The sequence below is a fragment of the Notechis scutatus genome, chromosome 1 (assembly GCF_049901735.1).
Source record: "Notechis scutatus isolate UNSWTSFEM ecotype Mainland chromosome 1, rNotScu1.2, whole genome shotgun sequence".
Taxonomy (NCBI): Eukaryota; Metazoa; Chordata; class Lepidosauria; order Squamata; family Elapidae; genus Notechis; species Notechis scutatus.
Genome location: NC_142009.1, coordinates 65,678,988 through 65,697,225, shown reverse-complemented (window position 1 = coordinate 65,697,225; position 18,238 = coordinate 65,678,988). Strand labels below are relative to the sequence as shown.

Below are 18,238 nucleotides of genomic sequence, written 5' to 3'. Positions count from 1 at the left end.
GATAAGTGGCCTTTAGGTTAATTCTTAATACACTTAAGCAATTCAGGAGTATTTAAAATGACAAAATGTACAGATTACAGAATCAGTTAGGTTTCTTTCCCTCATTCATACCTTAGAATAGTTAGCATAAGTGAATGTCTTCTTATTCTGTGGTATGAGTTGCCTGCTGTTGCAAACCATTCAGAGTCACTTAGGTGAGGTGGGCGGTATAGCAATTTAATAAATAAATTAATTCCTGGATTTCTTTTATTTGAAAGAAATTTTGTATTTACCACTCTGTAGCATCTCCAATCAATTTGACTTCAAAATAAATTTCAGCATTCTTAATCTCTCTGTTGGTATGTACAGGTAGTCCTTGACTAACAACCATTCATTTAGTGACAGTTCAAAGTTACAGCAGCATTGAAAAAAGTGACATGGCCATTTTTCATACTTATGACCATTGCAGCATCAACATGGTGACATAATCATCATTTGCATGGTTGGCAACTGGTTCATATCTATGATGGTTTCAGTGTCCTGGGGTCATGAGGCCCCCTTTTACGACCTTCTGACAAGCAAAGTCAATGGGAAAGCCAGATTCACTTAACAGTTGTGTTACTAACTTAACAGCTTGAGTGATTCACTTAACAAATGTAGTAAAAAAAGGTCATAAAATGGGGCAAAAGTCAATAATTGTCTCACTTAGCAACATAATTTTGGGCTCAATTGTGGTCGTAAGTTGAGGACTACCTGTGTTTGTATTTATGTGTATGCACACACACATCTATCACGTATCTAAACTGCTCATCTCCCCCAAAGATTTGGTGCCTACTTTCTTCCTTTTTTCTATCTCTGGGGGCTGCACAATGTACTGGTACGTAAGCTTGAGGGTTAAGCTATATTACTATCCTTTTTTTATTAGTCTGTAAAGAAAAAGAGCAATAATACTTATCCTAGTGTCAGTTGGCCAATTTGGTCATTAATATGCCATATGCTGATTACCTAAATAAGACAACAAATGTTGCTTCATATATTATCAAATATTTACACAGATGTCCCACATTGAATTTGTTTTTATGTTGGAAATTGCTTGGTTTCTGCATGCAGATCTTGACATATTCTGACCACACTGACAACATGTGAAATGATCCCATGGAGTGTGACTGTATGATAGCTGTCTATGATAGCAACTCAGTTAATTGCTGTGGATACAGGAATAAGTCCATTACCAATAAATAAGTAAAAGTCTTGGTCTTCATTTCAACAGAGGGGAAACAAGCCAAAGCAAAACCAGAGTCTTATAATTATTATTTTTTATCTTGAATGATGATGAAATTATAAGTTTTTCCTGCCCCGCTCTTCCAGTTTCGTGCATGTTATTGCTAAGTGACTTATGTAGTTCATTTACTCGCTTGGGAGATCCAAATACTAAAGGCTCTGGCATAATGCTTTTTTTTCCCCGTATCTAAAAAAAATGATCAGTTCCCTTTTCAAATAATTCAATAATAATACCAAAAACTGTGACTTATGGGTATGATATGCTATTTTTTATTTCTTTGTTGTTTTTTCAGCATCAGTAACTAGCTTCCTGACTGTCTTAGCATGGTATCCTAATACCTTGCTGCGAACATGGTGCCTTGTACTTCACAGCCTAACTCTCATGACAAACATGCAGTTCAATTGTAAGTTCAAGTTAAGCTAGAAATGTAATTATCATTTTATAAAATAGTAATTTTTAAAAATCGTTTTGACTAAAAGTAGTAGACACCAAAAGTTGATGCCTCCTTTTAATCGGTGTATTTGTTAAAATAGCATAAAATAAGAACCTCTTATATTAATTCTGTGTATGGAACATAAGAATTACTGATCAAATGAATCTAGATTTCAGTTCACAACTTGCTAGATCATTACATTAAATATGCTTTGTGTAGACCATATCAGCTCCATAAGTTTATACTGAATAGTGGATAGCAATGACTGGGTGGGTAATCTTTCCATTGGCAGCAGTATGCCTGAAAATATCTTTCATGCATCCAGCACCTAATTTTAATTTTTAAAAAATCTGTTCTTAAAAAGCAAATTGAAAAATTGACATACCTGAAAGAAACATTTATTAGGACTGTATGACTGTTTGGGATTCAAAACAGTTGTTTTGAGTTTAAAATGTTCTGCCCTAAGCAAAAAAATGTTCCCATACGATTCTAGTCTGAAATGTATTGACTTTGCAATAATTCTGTTTTGAATTCAGATTGAGTCCAAACACTTTAAGAAAGGGTTGGTGCACTTCCAGTGAATCAGAACAGCTATTTCCAGCCCAAAATACAGATTATGGATTGAAACAAAGTATTTCTGAGAATTCAAAACATTTTTAATTTGATACATTTTACAGATCACCTACATTTATTAGCATAGGGTGCATAAGCATTCTTAGCAAATAAAAACTGGATGGATATAGATTTCTGCTTGTGCAGTATGGCTACTACATAGAAAAGGAACACAGTGTTAAAGTGGAATAGTAATATACCAGTACATCCTTAGGTGCTACTGTGTCTTCTGGTATATGTGTGTTTTGTGGCTATGTCCAACCCAATACTTTGTTAAAGACTTTCTCATAGTAGCCATTTTGCAAAAATATCTGTAAGCATCCATAATGTGGTTTCCAAATTCTGTTAGCTCCAAAGATGCATTGTTTATTCCCAGTTTTTATAATGTTGATTAATAATCTTGATAAACATAGCTGTTGCTCCTCCTATATGTATTTCTCCCACACAGCTTGGCTGCTTGAAACTGGTGGCCCTTCTTTTGTTTTGAAAGTGACAGATGGAGCTATGAAAGAGATCTGGTACCTTATAGCTAAGTATTTAAGACATTCAGGGTGGCAACAAGAGGCCAGGGTCTCTTTTAAGTAACAGAATGGAATCCTGACTTTATTAACCCTCCTGGCATTTAGGAATGTCTTAGTACTTATTTGATAGTTGGAAAGGAATGTATTTTAAAATTCAGAATTTCAGAATACTGTATACTATATATAGAATGAACATTTCAGAGTCATAGGTACTATAATTTAGGCTGAAGAAGAACCAACCTTTTATTTGTCTTACAGCTGGTTCTAGTAGTGCCATTACATCTCAGGAAAGTACTGCCCAGCTATTGGTATCAGATCCTAATCTTATTCATATTTTAGTGAAGTTTCTTTCTGGAACAAATCCCCATGGAACAAATCAACATAGTCCACAGGTAATATTTTTCATTCATATTAATTTTTTTGCAGATTTGATTTATATATTATCCTTATTTTTGTATTATTCAGATGGCCAGTTTGAAGCATGTATAGATAAATGTTAAATCTTTTAAGAGAAATAATATGAGTATTCAAACCTACCAATTAACATTGCCATTTTAAATGTGAATATGTAGATCTCAGTTCCCTTGAAATCAGAATGAAATGCAATTGTAATCACATTAATTTAGTCATAAATTATTTCAGACTATGTAGTTATTCAGAGTATTATACAAATACTTCTTTAAATCTCTTTCAGGTTGGCCCAACAGCCACCCAAGCTATGCAAGAATTCCTTACTCGTTTACAAGTGCATCTTTCTTCAGCATGCCCTCAGATGTTCAGTGAATTTTTATTAAAGTTGATACATATTCTTTCAATTGAGAGGTAATGTTTATTATAAATACCAAAATTTATAGTTTTGGACTATAGAAACATTGCATGTGTTTATTTTTAGAATTTTTCAATTTTCAGCAAACGGATATTAAATTACCATGTTTCTGACTTGTTAAACATATTAAAACTATTCCTTGGAACAAGAATTGAAGAGGAAAAAACATTTTTATCTGAATTCATAATTAAAAAATAAACCCTAATCATAATTATTTTGGACCCTGCAAAGTAAAACTGAAAACCACCAGCATGAAATTCTTTTGGCAAGCTAAGAGAATGATTACATTTTTTTAAAAAAATCCAACAGGAGCAATACATATAAACAATAAAGACAATATCTAAGATCATGGAAGTTATTTAGTGATGCATTATTGTTCTTTGGAAGTTTACAATAAAAATCAGCAATGGTTCAGGAAATAAATCAGAAACTAGGTGTATGCATACAAAAGGAAGGGCTACTTTACAAACCATATTGGATCAGGCACCCTTTAGTTTGGCGGGCTTGTTTCACTAACCCCGTGATGGCGAACCTATGGCACGTGTGCCACAGGTGGCATGCAGAACCATTTGTGTGAGCACGCGAGCTGCAGGCAAACTTACCTCACTGCGCATGTGTGCACCTCACAGCTGATTTTCAGCCTCCCAAAGGCTTGAGGAAGGCTTCTGCAGACTTCTACAAACTTTGTAGGTCAAAATCTAACCCCGTTTCGTCACTTCCGTTTCACTGAAAAGTTTTCAGAAAAGCAGGAAGTGATGAAACGGGGCTAGATTTCGGCCTACAAAGCTTGTAGAAGCCTGCAGAAGCCTTCCTCAAGCATTTGGGAGGCCGAAAAAGGCCTCAAACCAGCCGAAAATCAGCTGTGAGACGCAGTGCAGGTAAGGGGGCGGGAGGGGGATTGCATGCACACGCGTAGGGACATGGGGGGTGCGCATTGCCTTCTGGGTGCTGGCACGCGAGCATGCAAGTGCGCGCAATTTTGGCACAGGAGCCCAAAAGGTTAGCCACCACTGCCCTAACAATTCCTAGTTGCAATAGTACTTGGGGGGTGGGGGGAGGGGTTAAGCTTTTCATCAAGTGTTATGATGGCCAACATTTTGGGCTTAGTGAGTTCTATTAAGCTGCCACAGAACTCTTCCCAGCTCCCATAAGGAGCTAATTTAACTAAAGGCCTTCAAAAGTATTTATGGTATAAAGAAAGAAAAGAAGAAAATAATTTGAAGGAGCATATTATAAGACAAAGTGTTTACAAATTTGGAGTCTTCTGAGAATAAGGATAAATCCAAGGCTTTTACCACTAGCCATCACCAGCATGATTTTATATTTTAGATTGAGGATAATTACAACAAGAAAGATTTAATTGCATTTGCTAATGTAGCACATTCAGACTAAGGAATTAGACTAAAGACACAGCATGAATTTGTTAAGGAAGATAGGAATTTACCACAGTTAATGTATTTTCAAATTGATGGAATAGTACAAAGTGATCTTAAGAAGGACGTGACTCTGAGAAAGATTACAGGATTTGAAACACTTAGAATCAAGAGAAACTATTGGAATGTATTTATAAATAGTTATTGAAATATGACACAGAGACAGAATAAACTAAACATTGCTCGTTGAAGTGAATGCAAAATGTTAAAGACGCAATTACAGCAGCAAAATGGGAAAAAATAATAAAATTCATTCCAACTTATATAATTTAGGGGGAAATCGGTATAAAATCTGGGGTGGGATCCAAATTTTTTTACTACCATTTCTGTGGGTGTGGCTAGGTGGGAGGTGGCCATGTGACAGTGGGCATGGCTTTTTTTGTGCAGCACCTACCCACCCCACACTCTGGTATTTTTGCCTCCTGGGCCTCAGGGAAGCCTCCTGGGGGCGTTTTGCTACTAGGAGGCTTCCCTGAGGCCCAGGAAGGCAAAACACAGAGCATGGGGGGGGGGGGGCGCTTTGCAGCCATGCCCCTTTTTGCCTCCTGGGCCTCATGAAAGCCTCCTGGGCGAAGCAGTAAGACAGCGAGGGGGATTCTGACACAGCTGATCGTCAGGAGGAAAAAAAAATACTGGTTCGGACGAACTGGTAGCTGTTTTTTTACTTCGGCCGAACAGTAGCATGTTCGAACTGGTAGAATCCCAACACTGTATAAAATGTATTATAGAAGGTATCCATCATTGATTACCTAGGTGGACAAATTATATAGTAAGTGCTAGAAATGCCACAGTCAAAAAGGAACATTATATCACGTCATGGTCATGCCAAAAAAAAAAGCCCTCAGAAGTATTAGAAATATTCAGAATTTTAAACAATAATTTTCAATTAAAACCATAAGTATTTTTATTAACAATTTTTAAAATATAAATAAAAAGCATCATGATGTACTCAAGTAGTAACAACACAGTATTAAAATTGGCAAAAGGTTGGTAAAATGAAATTTGGCTGATGATACAAGATTGGGAGACCAAAATTGGGAATATGCAACAATGAGAAAACTGAAAATATATTATTCATAAAAAGTTTAACTGAATGTCAGCAGGAATGGCTTATTTATACATAACAAGCTACACAGCAAGACAAAATTATGCACTTGGAATATGTTTTCTAGGGGAAAAAAATTAAAGATCAATTAAAAATGATTGATGAAATGACTTAAAATATAAGCAACAACCTCCAATGTTTAATGTTTAATCATAAATATTTAAGTAATGGTTAGTGGTTGAAAAAAATGGAAAAGAAGGGGGAAATGTGCTAATGAAAACTGTTTTTACAATTTTCTCTTATGTTTCATTCCTTATTTTGTGTGTGTGTGCGCATGCACATGCGTTTTTGTGTGTGTGTCTTCTGGTATTTTTATTTCTGTGCAGGTTTTTGGCTAAGCTTATATAATAAAATATAAATATGCAGTATGTATACAGGCATGTATTTTGATTTTCATCAGCCAAAATAACTCTAATTTTCATTTCCCTTTATTTCCAGGGGTGCTTTCCAGACTGGCCAGGGTCCTCTGGATGCACAAGTGAAGCTTTTGGAATTTACCCTTGAGCAGAATTTTGAAGTTGTTTCAGTGAGCACCATTTCCGCTGTCGTTGAATCCATCACATTTCTAGTGCACCATTACATTACATGTACCGACAAAGTAATGTCTCGTAGTGGTTCTGACAGTTCAGTGGGTGCCCGAGCATGTTTTGGAGGCCTCTTTGCTAATATCATCCGGCCAGGAGATGCCAAAGCAGTCTGTGGAGAGATGACAAGGGATCAGCTCATGTTTGATTTGCTCAAGTTGGTCAATATCCTGGTTCAGCTGCCTCTTTCAAGCAACAGAGAATATAGTGCTCGGGCTCAGGTGGCCAGCAGCACCATGGACAGCGTCTCCGACGAAGAAAAGGTTTCTGGTGGAAAAGATAGCAGTGGAAACAGTGGGAGTACTCAAGGCTCCACTGTCTATGTAGCTGATCTAGTCTTAGCAAACCAACAAATTATGAGCCAAATTCTGTCTGCTCTGGGCCAATGTAACAGCAGTGCTATGGCAATGATCATTGGTAGGTATTTTAATTATGCGTGTATATCATTTCTGTATCCTGCTTAACCATCTCAAAAGAGCAGAGCAGCTTGCGTGCAATTCTTAGGTAATGCATAATGCTGCCTGCTGTCATCCCAGCTACACCCATATTTAAATAAGTTGGCTCTAGAGTTTTTGTTTGTAAGAATATTCTGTATTTCAAATATTTTTATGTAACCTAAATGAATGAATGATTGATCATGTGCGATCAAGACATTTTTTACTCCTAACAACTACGCAGACAGACAAGCTGGAATAGCTCAGTTAGAATTGAAAACAACACAAATAAAAATCTGTGTTAAACCCTGTTCTTCCCCACATACCAATCAATCTCAAGTTTTCCTTTAAAATTTATTTTTAAAAAATGAAGGATGATGTGCAATAATTAGAAAAATATCCATATCAAATATAGAAATATAATACAAATAATAGAATAAAATGCAATAGCCAATTAAGCAAAATAAAACCAAACGAAATAGAAAGAGAAACTGAATACATTTCTTTTAAAATGCTTTAGCAAACATGTATTCATTAGATACACATTCCACTTTTCTTCCAGAAATTCAAAATGGCATATGTAGTATTTCATCCTTCAATTTATATCCTCAGTAACAACTTTGCAGCTACCTGTGAAGTGGCTTGAGCTGACCAGCCCAAAGTCACCAAGGGAACCTCCATGGTTCCTGGTCCATCTGAATGTCTTTCCCTATTCCTAATCCACCAGTTTAATAACAATACCATACTGTCTCTTAATCTGGCACTGGAAAGAGTGCAGAGTTTGTAGCAGTCAAACGGTCTTGTAAACATTCTAGAGTTGTTTTACTACATAAAATGTTATTGACTTCTATGAAATACATAGAATACATCAGAGAGAGAGGCAGAGGCAGAGGCAGAGGGAGAATGAATTCGGTTTCCACCCATACTGAGTCAAAGTACTTACTACGTAATTGACTCAGAATATGATGTCTTAATATGTGAATGGATATATTTGTCTCAGTGGTCTCTTAGTCAGCTTGTGCATGTTCAGAAAGAAGTTCAAGAAAATAGATTTTGAGAGGGAAAGGTCCCACTCTTATACAACAATGTGAAAAATAATATAATATACTTATTGCTATTTTCTGCCCATTGAAACCTACAAAACTGCACTGGAAATGTTATTATAAATCCACTTTTGCCTTTTTGTTTTGTCATTAACGCGCATGATAGTGAAATAGGAGTATGCTAAACTTACTGTCCTGTGTGCTCTTTGTCCTTCAACAAAAAAACATGAGTTGATAATTTTATATTATTATTTTTTTGGAAAGGTAGAAAGGTTATCTTAAATTAAATGGATAATGTTATCTTAAATATTTCACTGTTTCCCAGTGTCTTCAGATTTATGCAATTTCTTATATGCTAGGGGCCAGTGGTTTACATCTTACAAAACATGAGAATTTTCATGGAGGATTGGATGCCATATCAGTTGGAGATGGATTATTTACTATATTAACAACACTCAGTAAAAAAGCTACAACGGTGCAAGTGATGCTTCAGCCAATTCTTACCTACATGGCCTGTGGGTATATGGGGAGACAAGTAAGTGTTCAAAGTATTATCTTGTAATTAATTTCTGATCTTCTGTCTCTGCTGAAAGCTTGGGGAAGTTGTTTGGACTGCTGATTACAGTCTTTTCTGTGTTATAAACTTGAACTGAATTAAATAGGGAGAAAGAAAAGAAGCAATGAATGCTTAATCTAAATCTGCTGAGGTAACTTCATTGCTCTTTTAGTTCTTTCCAGTGAGTTCTTTTTTATTAAACATGGAGGAGTCCTTTAAATGACACTGAGATGAAAATATTAACTGACACTTTACTAATATAAACTGTAGACATTATTCTTTGCAATAGAAATAATGGGCATTGACAGATTTGTTTCACTGCTTTTCAGTTAACTTCAAACTGAATTTTAGTTTCAGGGGGAAAAAACAGTTCAGATATTGGGAGAATTGTGTTCTTTCATTTATTTTAATTGTTTAAACAGCCATAGAAATAGCCATAAGAATAGATCATTTTCCTCTGTAATATGACGCCAACATATTTAGCTAACTTATCAATTGATTATGTACATCTAGGTAAATGTGTGTGTGTTGTTGTTTTTTTTGTATTTCCACTAGGGTTCTCTTGCCACTTGCCAATTGTCTGAACCTTTGCTATGGTTCATTTTAAGAGTGCTGGATACCAATGAGGCACTGAAAGTTTTTCATGATATGGGTAAGGATCTTATTTTCCATATTCTATAAATATATTGAAATTACAATCAAAGCAATCAAAATTACAATCAAAACAGATTTGCGTATGAACTAAATGGCTCCTTCTGTCCCTATGCAGCCTTCCCAATTTGTGTACTTCAGACTGCACTTTTGCTCTAACAGTTTTTGACTATTAAGAGAACAGGAGAAAGGAAGGGAACATGTGAGGGGAAATAGTTGCAAAGAGGCTGGTCTCAAATATGGTTTAAATCCTGACCAAAGAATTTTGAATATCCTCTTTTTGTGTAGGCATAATTTTTCCAGATTTTTAATAAACTGTACTCAGCTTTTTGTCAAAACTGTTTAAATTGTAACCGATCATATTGTTATTCTCGGGATTTATTGACTTTCTTTCTTAGGAGGTGTTCAGCTCATTTGCAATAACATGGTGACCAGTACCAGAGCCATTGTAAATACAGCAAGAAGCATGGTTTCAACTATTATGAAGTTCTTAGACTCTGGCCCTAGCAAGGGAACAGATGGTACTTTGAAAGCAAGAGTACTAGCTTCTGAGCCTGATAATGCAGAAGGAATCCACAATTTTGCACCATTGGGTAAGTTATGTACCCCTATAGCTTGGTATGATTTTGAAACACATACAGGTTTCGTAGAATAGAATATGTTGCCAGGTTTTGAGGAAAACTCAGATTTTCTAAAATAATATTAAATATTTCAGGTATCATGAAATAGGTTGTCTGAAATTCTGAACCAGGATTTTCAATACAAAATTATATATTCAAAAATTTGGAAGAACTATACAGAATTATCTAGTCTTTGGCTAAGATTTGATATAACAGAAAAACAGATTTGGCAGGGTCCTTGGAGATCTTCTAGTCCAACCCTTTGCTCAAGCAGGAAACCCTATACCATATCAATCTCTTACACAGAGAAAAACATGGAGAGATTACATTGTAACTGCTTCACCATTAAATTTGATTTACATATGTTTTAGTCAGGTTCTAGTAAGTGTTTAGAGCATCAGTTGTATGGCAGCTCAGATAAGAACATGATTTAAAGTCATCGCATTTAAGCATAGCTTTTTGGAATTAAAATCACTCGATGTTCCTCGTTTCATTGTAGCTAAAAATATTTAAACACATTAGCATTTTTAAAAAAATTCTGTTCTCACAGTGACCAAGATTCCCATTATGCTTTTTGGTTCAGAAACGTTCTCATTTTTTGTGTATTTGCTTTATGTGATAATCATTAGCAAAAATCTATCTTTGCAAAGACTTTAGGAATGTAACATATTTTTAAAAGCTGTTTAGTGTTTCTCCAACACCACTGAAAAAAAACATTTCCAGAGACTTGTGCTTCAAATTTATATGTAGTGTTTTTGATTGTTTAATGGTATTTTTAAAGATGGGAGCAGACCATGTAATTAGGTGCTCTGTGTTCCCCTGAGATCACAAGTATTTCTCTGACAGTATGAAGCATGATTGAAAATTAAGAACTTCTATTTAGGGTAATCGCAATTTATAAACATTTGCATTAAGTTTCTGTCATTTCTTACTCTCAGTGGGAAATATATAGAAATTGTCTGTTGTTGTGAGGAATGCATTTACTATTGCGGTAATTTCTGTCAACTAGTAAGGGCAAAGATCATGTGACATATATTTTTGTCCTAGGCTTGATGCCAAGGAACTCCAACTTTTCCTTACCTTTCATCCAAGACAGCATTTTTTTTAAATAGCCATCCTCTATAATATCTTCCCTTCTCCAGAATGGCCAGAAAATCAAGTTTACACTTTCTTATTTGTTCAGGCAGTCAGTTCCACAGACAATTACTTCCAGCAGAAATGAATTTAAGTTGTTAGACACTTTGTGGGCTTATATATTTTGCCCAAAGACAATTAAATTTCTGATATCTGATAGATGGTCTTATGACGGCCCTCCTTTATAAAGTAATGGGGAGGCTTTTTCTTAAGAGACTTTGGTGAAAGGTGCCAGGAGAGCTTACTTGAAGAGTGTCATTGATTACAGGCTTTCTCTATATAGTATATCAGTTTAGGATAAAGATCACCTTTCAAAATTAAATTTTAAAATCTCCTTCTTTACAGTAGAGGTGGGCCACTCTTTCTCTAAGCATTCATCAGTTGCCATTTCGTTCATTCTGGAGAATAGAGTATGGAGAATTATCCATTCTCAAATCTTGCTGCCTGATTTGATTAACCTGTATCTCTCTACTATGCATACACTCAAACTCAGTCAGTACTTGGAAGGATATGATGTAAATGCACAAAGCCTAAAATAAAGATCTAAATTACATTATGTCTGCCTAACTACGCAATAAAGTTAAGCCTTATGATGCCTTTTTCACACCAAGTCAGAAGGAACCTTCACGTGAACTGTGTAGCATTATCATTTTTAATGGAAGTAAAATACTCACTACTTGACATCACACATATACTGTAATATTTATTTGTTCTAGTTGCATATAAAGAACAGTGAGTAAAATATATGTAGCCACAAATGGAGTTTAACTGCTTGCCTGTGGGAAACACAGATATTATTTTTTTCTCTTCTCCTTTGGCTTTTTGATAATTTGCAAGTTATCTGGCATATTTTTACATTAATGGCAATTATTTATTGAAGGCTCAATTACGTCAAGTAGTCCTACAGCCCAGCCTGCTGAAGTATTGCTGCAGGCAACTCCACCACATCGAAGGGCTCGATCTGCCGCTTGGTCTTACATCTTTCTACCTGAGGAAGCCTGGTGTGACCTTACAATTCATCTCCCTGCTGCAGTGTTGCTAAAAGAAATACATATTCAACCACATCTTGCCTCTCTTGCAAGTAGGTATCTTCACAATACCTGCTTTGTAGTTGAACAGTAAAGAAAGTCCTTTGAAATGATATTACTGTGTGAAAATAAGAGTGCTGTTAACACAATCTGATTCTAGGTTCCATCTTAAAAAAACTGAAATAATAAATCAACTTGCTGGGCCTATGCCAAATAATGTGCAGTTTTAAATCTGTTGTAAAATTCATACTTGGAAGAAAGGACGTATCTTAAAAGATCTGACAAAGTTCTAGAAACTAAAGCAGACAACTTTCAAGATTCTTATACTCATTATCAACATTATGTAGAGTGCAGGAAACAAATAAGAAATTAAAAGTCATATGATAAAAAGAAACATAGCTATAAATAGTTTACATCAAAACTATTCACAATACACTATTTGTCCATACCTTTCTGTCCTCCAATTCATCCATGCTTCTGTTATGTTTATACACAATACCATTCTAAATGTAGAATTATGATTTTTTTCTTTAGTGTTAATTTTCTTGGAGAAAGAAACTCTATACATTTAATAATTTATAATAACATTGATGTACCTTTTTTAATTTGACCTATACATACCAGCTACTTCTCTGTTGGTTTTGAGTAACCTAAAAACTATCTTAAGATATTTGGTCCTCCCTGTCATTATAGTTTTACCTACTTCCTCATTTTGAGAAGATTCCTATATCTAGTCAGTTACAGACATTAATAGCAGCCATTTGTTTCTGATAATCTCAATACTTGTTTTTTTTACAAAGCTTAGTATTTTAGGGTTATAATTCCCTCTTCCCTTTGTTAGTTCCATAACCAACTGTTCCAGGTGCTATGAATGTGTGCAGACATATGTCACAAGGTTTCATGGTTTTACTTATGCAACAGCATACAGGCTTATATACCACCCTATAGTCCTTTACAGCATTCTCTGAGCAGGTCACAGTATAAGCATTACTTATATATTGCCCCCAACAATCTGGATCTTTATTTTACTGACCTTGGAAAGATGGAAGGCTATTGCTATTCTATATGTGAATGTTTGTATTTATTTCATGTTTTAAAATAATGAAATTGATGCCTGTAAATTTTGCTCTCTATATAAATATATGTGAACACTCCTATCTCTATAGCATGCCCTTCTTCGGTATCTGTTGAAATAAGTGCAGATGGGGTGAACATGTTACCTTTGTCAACACCTGTTATCACAAGTGGTCTTACCTACATAAAAATACAGCTTGTGAAAGCTGAAGTTGCCTCAGCTGTGTGTCTTCGCCTTCATCGCCCACGTGATGCTAGCACTTTAGGACTATCTCAGATTAAACTACTTGGACTCACTGCCTTTGGTAACACTTCGTCTGCAACAGTCAATAATCCATTCCTTCCTTCTGAAGACCAGGTATCTAAAACAAGGTATGTTTTATCAGTAGAGATATCAGATTAATTCATTTTTCCTATGTGAAACAATTTTGCTATGTTATAAGACTTACTGGATATTATTATTCATGCTGTCCCTCCAGCAAACCTCAGGCTTAGCAGGGGAGGGGGAGTTGTGTGGACTTATGCCGACCCACATTTCTCTAAATATCATTCCAAGTATGACAATCAGGCTTGGAAATAGACTTCCAGTTGCAGTTTTAATACAGATTGCATCTGTTCATGTAATGGCACTTGAGAAAGACATTGGGAGACAGAGCAAAGAGACTCCACCTAGGGAATGAACATATAAGAGACTGCATAGCCCACAACTGGATAAGTGGGTGGGGCAAGATGCTGAGAAGAGACCCTAATTTCTCAGGCAGTAATGAAGATGGTGAGAGAAGTGTATTTTCAAGCTTGCAAGATTCTGTCAATGTAGTTTTATAATAAAGTAGAAAGAGCTTATCTAAGCATCTCCTGTATGGTCTACCTAGTAAGACTGACAGTCCCCTGTGGCGACTAGACTTCAACAAACATTTGAATGTTTTTGAAGTTTGTTGGATTAATATGTAAGCCTTTAATGGTTATTGTCCCTCCTTTTATACCTTTGTCCGGTTTAAGAAATCTAATTAGATTTGGGAAATAACCGTAAATAATTATTTTCTGTTCGTGAAGCGTTGGATTATAAATTTAGGCCTCAGAGACAATTTGGAAGGCATGAAGAATCAAATTTCTGACAAGCAAGTCCAGAGGAGGGTTTTTTTTTTTACCCTCTGTACTTTTCAAATTTGGATTTTGAAGTTTCACACCATTCTCATTGTAACTTGTACCAAGGGGGCCTGTAACATAAACAATCCTAGCCTGTAATTTTGATTTGAAGAGGGTTAACCCTAACCCTAACTTCTGAACTTCAAGTCTACATATTTCAACAGAGGGCTTTTCTTTCAAAACTAATACTAATTATTTTCATATATTTTTAATAAATTGGATAAACCTGCAGGGGTGGGGGAACAGTACTTTTGGTTTTGCACTTCAACTTACATAATAATTATGTTTTGTGTTGAAGTCAAGATGGAATCTGTTTTAATTATGCTTCTGTCTTTTTCAGCATTGGATGGTTAAGGCTGCTGCATCATTGCCTCACTCACATAAGTGATTTAGAAGGAATGATGGCTAGTGCTGCAGCACCTACTGCCAACCTGTTGCAGACATGTGCTGCTCTCCTGATGTCACCATACTGTGGCATGCACTCTCCAAATATTGAGGCTGTACTTGTAAAAATCGGGCTTCAGTCCACTAAAATAGGCCTCAAGCTAATTGACATTCTTTTAAGAAATTGTTCTGCCTCTGGGAGTGACCCTACAGGTAAGAGAATAGTTTGATCTCTTTCTAGTTTTAAGCTTGGTGAGGCCTCTGCTCACAAAAATGAAGTCATATTAGTAGATTATCATGCATTTACATATAGTGAGATTTGAAAATGTGTCTTGATTTTTCCAATTTGGTAGCTATGTTTTCAAACTAATTATCACCAGTAAAAACTTGGAAAAATGTTGTCTTTCTTAATTAAAACTATTAAAATATCTTGGCAGACCAATGAATTATATGTTGTATTACCCTTAGTAAACAATTTTTTTTTTTTGTTTATATGAGAAGATTTGAATAGCCCTTTACTTTTTGGAAGATTAAATGGCCTGTCTTCTGACTCCACAATTGACATTCTCTATCAGCTTGGGACGACTCAGGACCCTGGAACAAAAGAAAGGTAAATATTTTCTTTTTAAATAGATATACAAATTTGAGATCTATAGATTGTATCCTTCCTCCCGTCTTCACAAACATATCTCTGTAATTTAATTTGGATGCAGCCATTTTGTATGCATAGTTGCAGTACTGCAACATATATATATATATATATATATTATGTATATATGTATTATGTGTGTGTGTGTGTGTACATATATGGTATTCAGCTTATGCTCGGGTATTTTCCCACGCCATTGTAGTTGTGCTTTTAAAGTTGTAGCAACGTTTCGGCAGAATCTCATCTGCCATCATCAGGCTTCTGTATTGTGTTTGTCTGAATAAAGCTGAATACCATACATGTAAGAACCCGTGAAAACTTAAGAAAATCACACACACACACACACACCAGAAAACATATATATATATATATATATATATATATATATATATATATATATATATATATATATATATATATATATATATCATATATCATATATCATATATCATATATCATATATTCTGCTCTATGCATATATCAATCAGAGTAATGACTTGAACACAATACACAAGCCTGAAGATGGCAGAGGAGATTCTGCTGACACGTCGCTGCAACTTTAAAAGCACAATTATAATGATGTGGGAAAATACCCAAACAAAGATCCAATACATACATACATACATACATACATACATAATATAGCTTATTTGAAATTCAGCCAAGGGAAACTAATAAATTTGACATTTGGGAATTAGAACAAAATTTGCTTTTACTTGGCAGTATAGCTAGCATCCTCCTTTTTGACTTTGAGTTTCTTGTCAATAAGATAAAGTATACTAAAATTCCAAAGGTTAGGAGTGGATAAACTGTGTGTGAGCAGCTTGTATGTGTGTACCACTGGACATAAAAACAAGATATAAAAGCCAGAAAAATTAATTCTTGCAATATTGTTTGATTGTTGTAAGATATCCAGAATCATTGAAAGTCAGGCACCTTACAAGTTTAATAAATGGTGGTTGGTCACACAGTCAGCCAGATATTTAGACTGGATTTGACATGTTTATCCACCTATGAAGTCTTTCTCAAGAACCTACAATAGGCAGATATTTTTATTGAATTGTTTTGAAATAATTTTCGGTTTGAGATTATTTTTTAGTTTGTGTGCTGGTTTAAAATTTGTTTTGTCTCCTACACTCATATTCATATTTTCTGAAAACTGTTTCACAGTATTGTTGCTATGTATTATTGAAGTGCTGTTGTGGTTTTTTGTGTTTTTGTTTTTTTCTATGTGTGCCACCAAGAGTCATTTTGATAGTGGCAACATAGAAATACATTCAACAAATATACCTCAAAAGGTTCCTACCTTCATAGCCTTCCAGAAAGCTGTGAAAACTTGTTTATCCCAGATATTAGGCTAGAATGGGGAGGAACTGATGGATATTAGGCCACTATGGTCGGGAGTGACATTACTGTTTGAATTGATTTTCTGATGAGCTGCTTAGGATTATTATATATAAGACAGGTGGCCATATAAGCTTTACAAATAAATAAATATTCCTACCAAATGTGTTCATAATGTATTTCCATCTTCTAGAATTCAAGCTTTGTTGAAATGGGTCAGTGATTCTGCAAGAGTTGCAGCCATGAAAAAAAGTGGTCGAGTCAACTATGTCTGTCCAAACAGTTCAACAAGAGAATACGGTCTTCTCATGCCATCTCCTTCACATTTGCATTGTGTAGCAGCAATTTTATGGCATAGCTATGAATTGCTTGTAGAATATGACTTGCCAGCATTGTTGAACAGAGAACTCTTTGAGTAAGTAGCCTATGCATTAGTTTAGAGATCTGGATTAGAGCTTCATGTGTTTTTTTTAAAATCTCTGCAATGCTTGAGTGCCACAAACACTCAAGGGCTTAAACATAAATTGCTGATGTAATAAAACTGCATCCACAAAAAAAATGGCTTTCCCAATGAGACCACCGATCCTTTGCTCTTTATACGTAGGTTTTACTGATTTTTTTTCCCATACGTTTTTGACAAAAAGCTAGTATAAGTAGTCCTCGACTTACAACCATTCATTTAGTGACCATTCAAAGTTACAACAGTACTGAAAAAAGTGACTTATGACTGTTTTTCACACTTGTTGCCATTGCAGTATCCCCATGATCACATGATCAATTCGGACCTTGACAAGTGATATGTATTTATGACCGTTGCAGTGTCCCATGGTCATGTGGTCACCTTTTGCGACCTTTTGACAAAAATATCAATGAGGAAGCCAAATTCATTTAGCAACCATTTTACTAACTTAATAACCGTGGCAAGAAAGGTCATAACATGGGGCAAAACTCACTTAACTTTTGCTTAGCAACAGAAACTTGGCACTCAGTTGTGGTCATAAATCAAGGACCCCCACTGTAAATTTTAAAAAAATATACACAAAGCTAAGTTACAATGATTATCATTCAGAAATATGGACCTAGTTTTCCATAAACTTTCATAATCTAATAGGATTTTCCTGTTTGCTTGGGCAATGTATACTCTGTATCTCTTGTAGAGGAATCTTTTCTGTTTTCACTTAAAATGTGGGCATTTTCAAAATGCAGATTCTGTACTAGTACAGGGCAATGGCAGCAGGGCAATAACTGCAATTCAAGTACAGGTCTATTTATCTACAAATTAGCTTTTCTTAGTAAGTGTTAATTTAAGAATTTCAGTTTAAAAATTTACATTTCTTAATTGGCAGGTCTAGTCCCTCTTAAGGCAGTAATTTATTTTGTGGCATAAAAAGGTATAAGAA

General features: G+C 35.2%; 1 protein-coding gene across 10 annotated transcripts in view; it reads left to right on the top strand.

The window, feature by feature from the left end:
• BIRC6 (baculoviral IAP repeat containing 6) overlaps window positions 1-18,238 on the top strand; it is a 148,850-nt gene that overhangs the window by 63,938 nt on the left and 66,674 nt on the right. For all 10 annotated transcript variants that reach the window (XM_087966334.1, XM_087966355.1, XM_087966335.1 and 7 more), the window contains 12 exons: window positions 1,554-1,664; window positions 3,086-3,219; window positions 3,522-3,649; window positions 6,630-7,192; window positions 8,612-8,787; window positions 9,364-9,460; window positions 9,858-10,052; window positions 12,094-12,294; window positions 13,408-13,687; window positions 14,802-15,058; window positions 15,347-15,455; window positions 17,032-17,253. In XM_087966334.1, coding sequence (XP_087822460.1) covers window positions 1,554-1,664; window positions 3,086-3,219; window positions 3,522-3,649; window positions 6,630-7,192; window positions 8,612-8,787; window positions 9,364-9,460; window positions 9,858-10,052; window positions 12,094-12,294; window positions 13,408-13,687; window positions 14,802-15,058; window positions 15,347-15,455; window positions 17,032-17,253 — 2,473 coding nt within the window. The remainder of the gene's footprint in view (window positions 1-1,553; window positions 1,665-3,085; window positions 3,220-3,521; window positions 3,650-6,629; window positions 7,193-8,611; window positions 8,788-9,363; window positions 9,461-9,857; window positions 10,053-12,093; window positions 12,295-13,407; window positions 13,688-14,801; window positions 15,059-15,346; window positions 15,456-17,031; window positions 17,254-18,238) is intronic.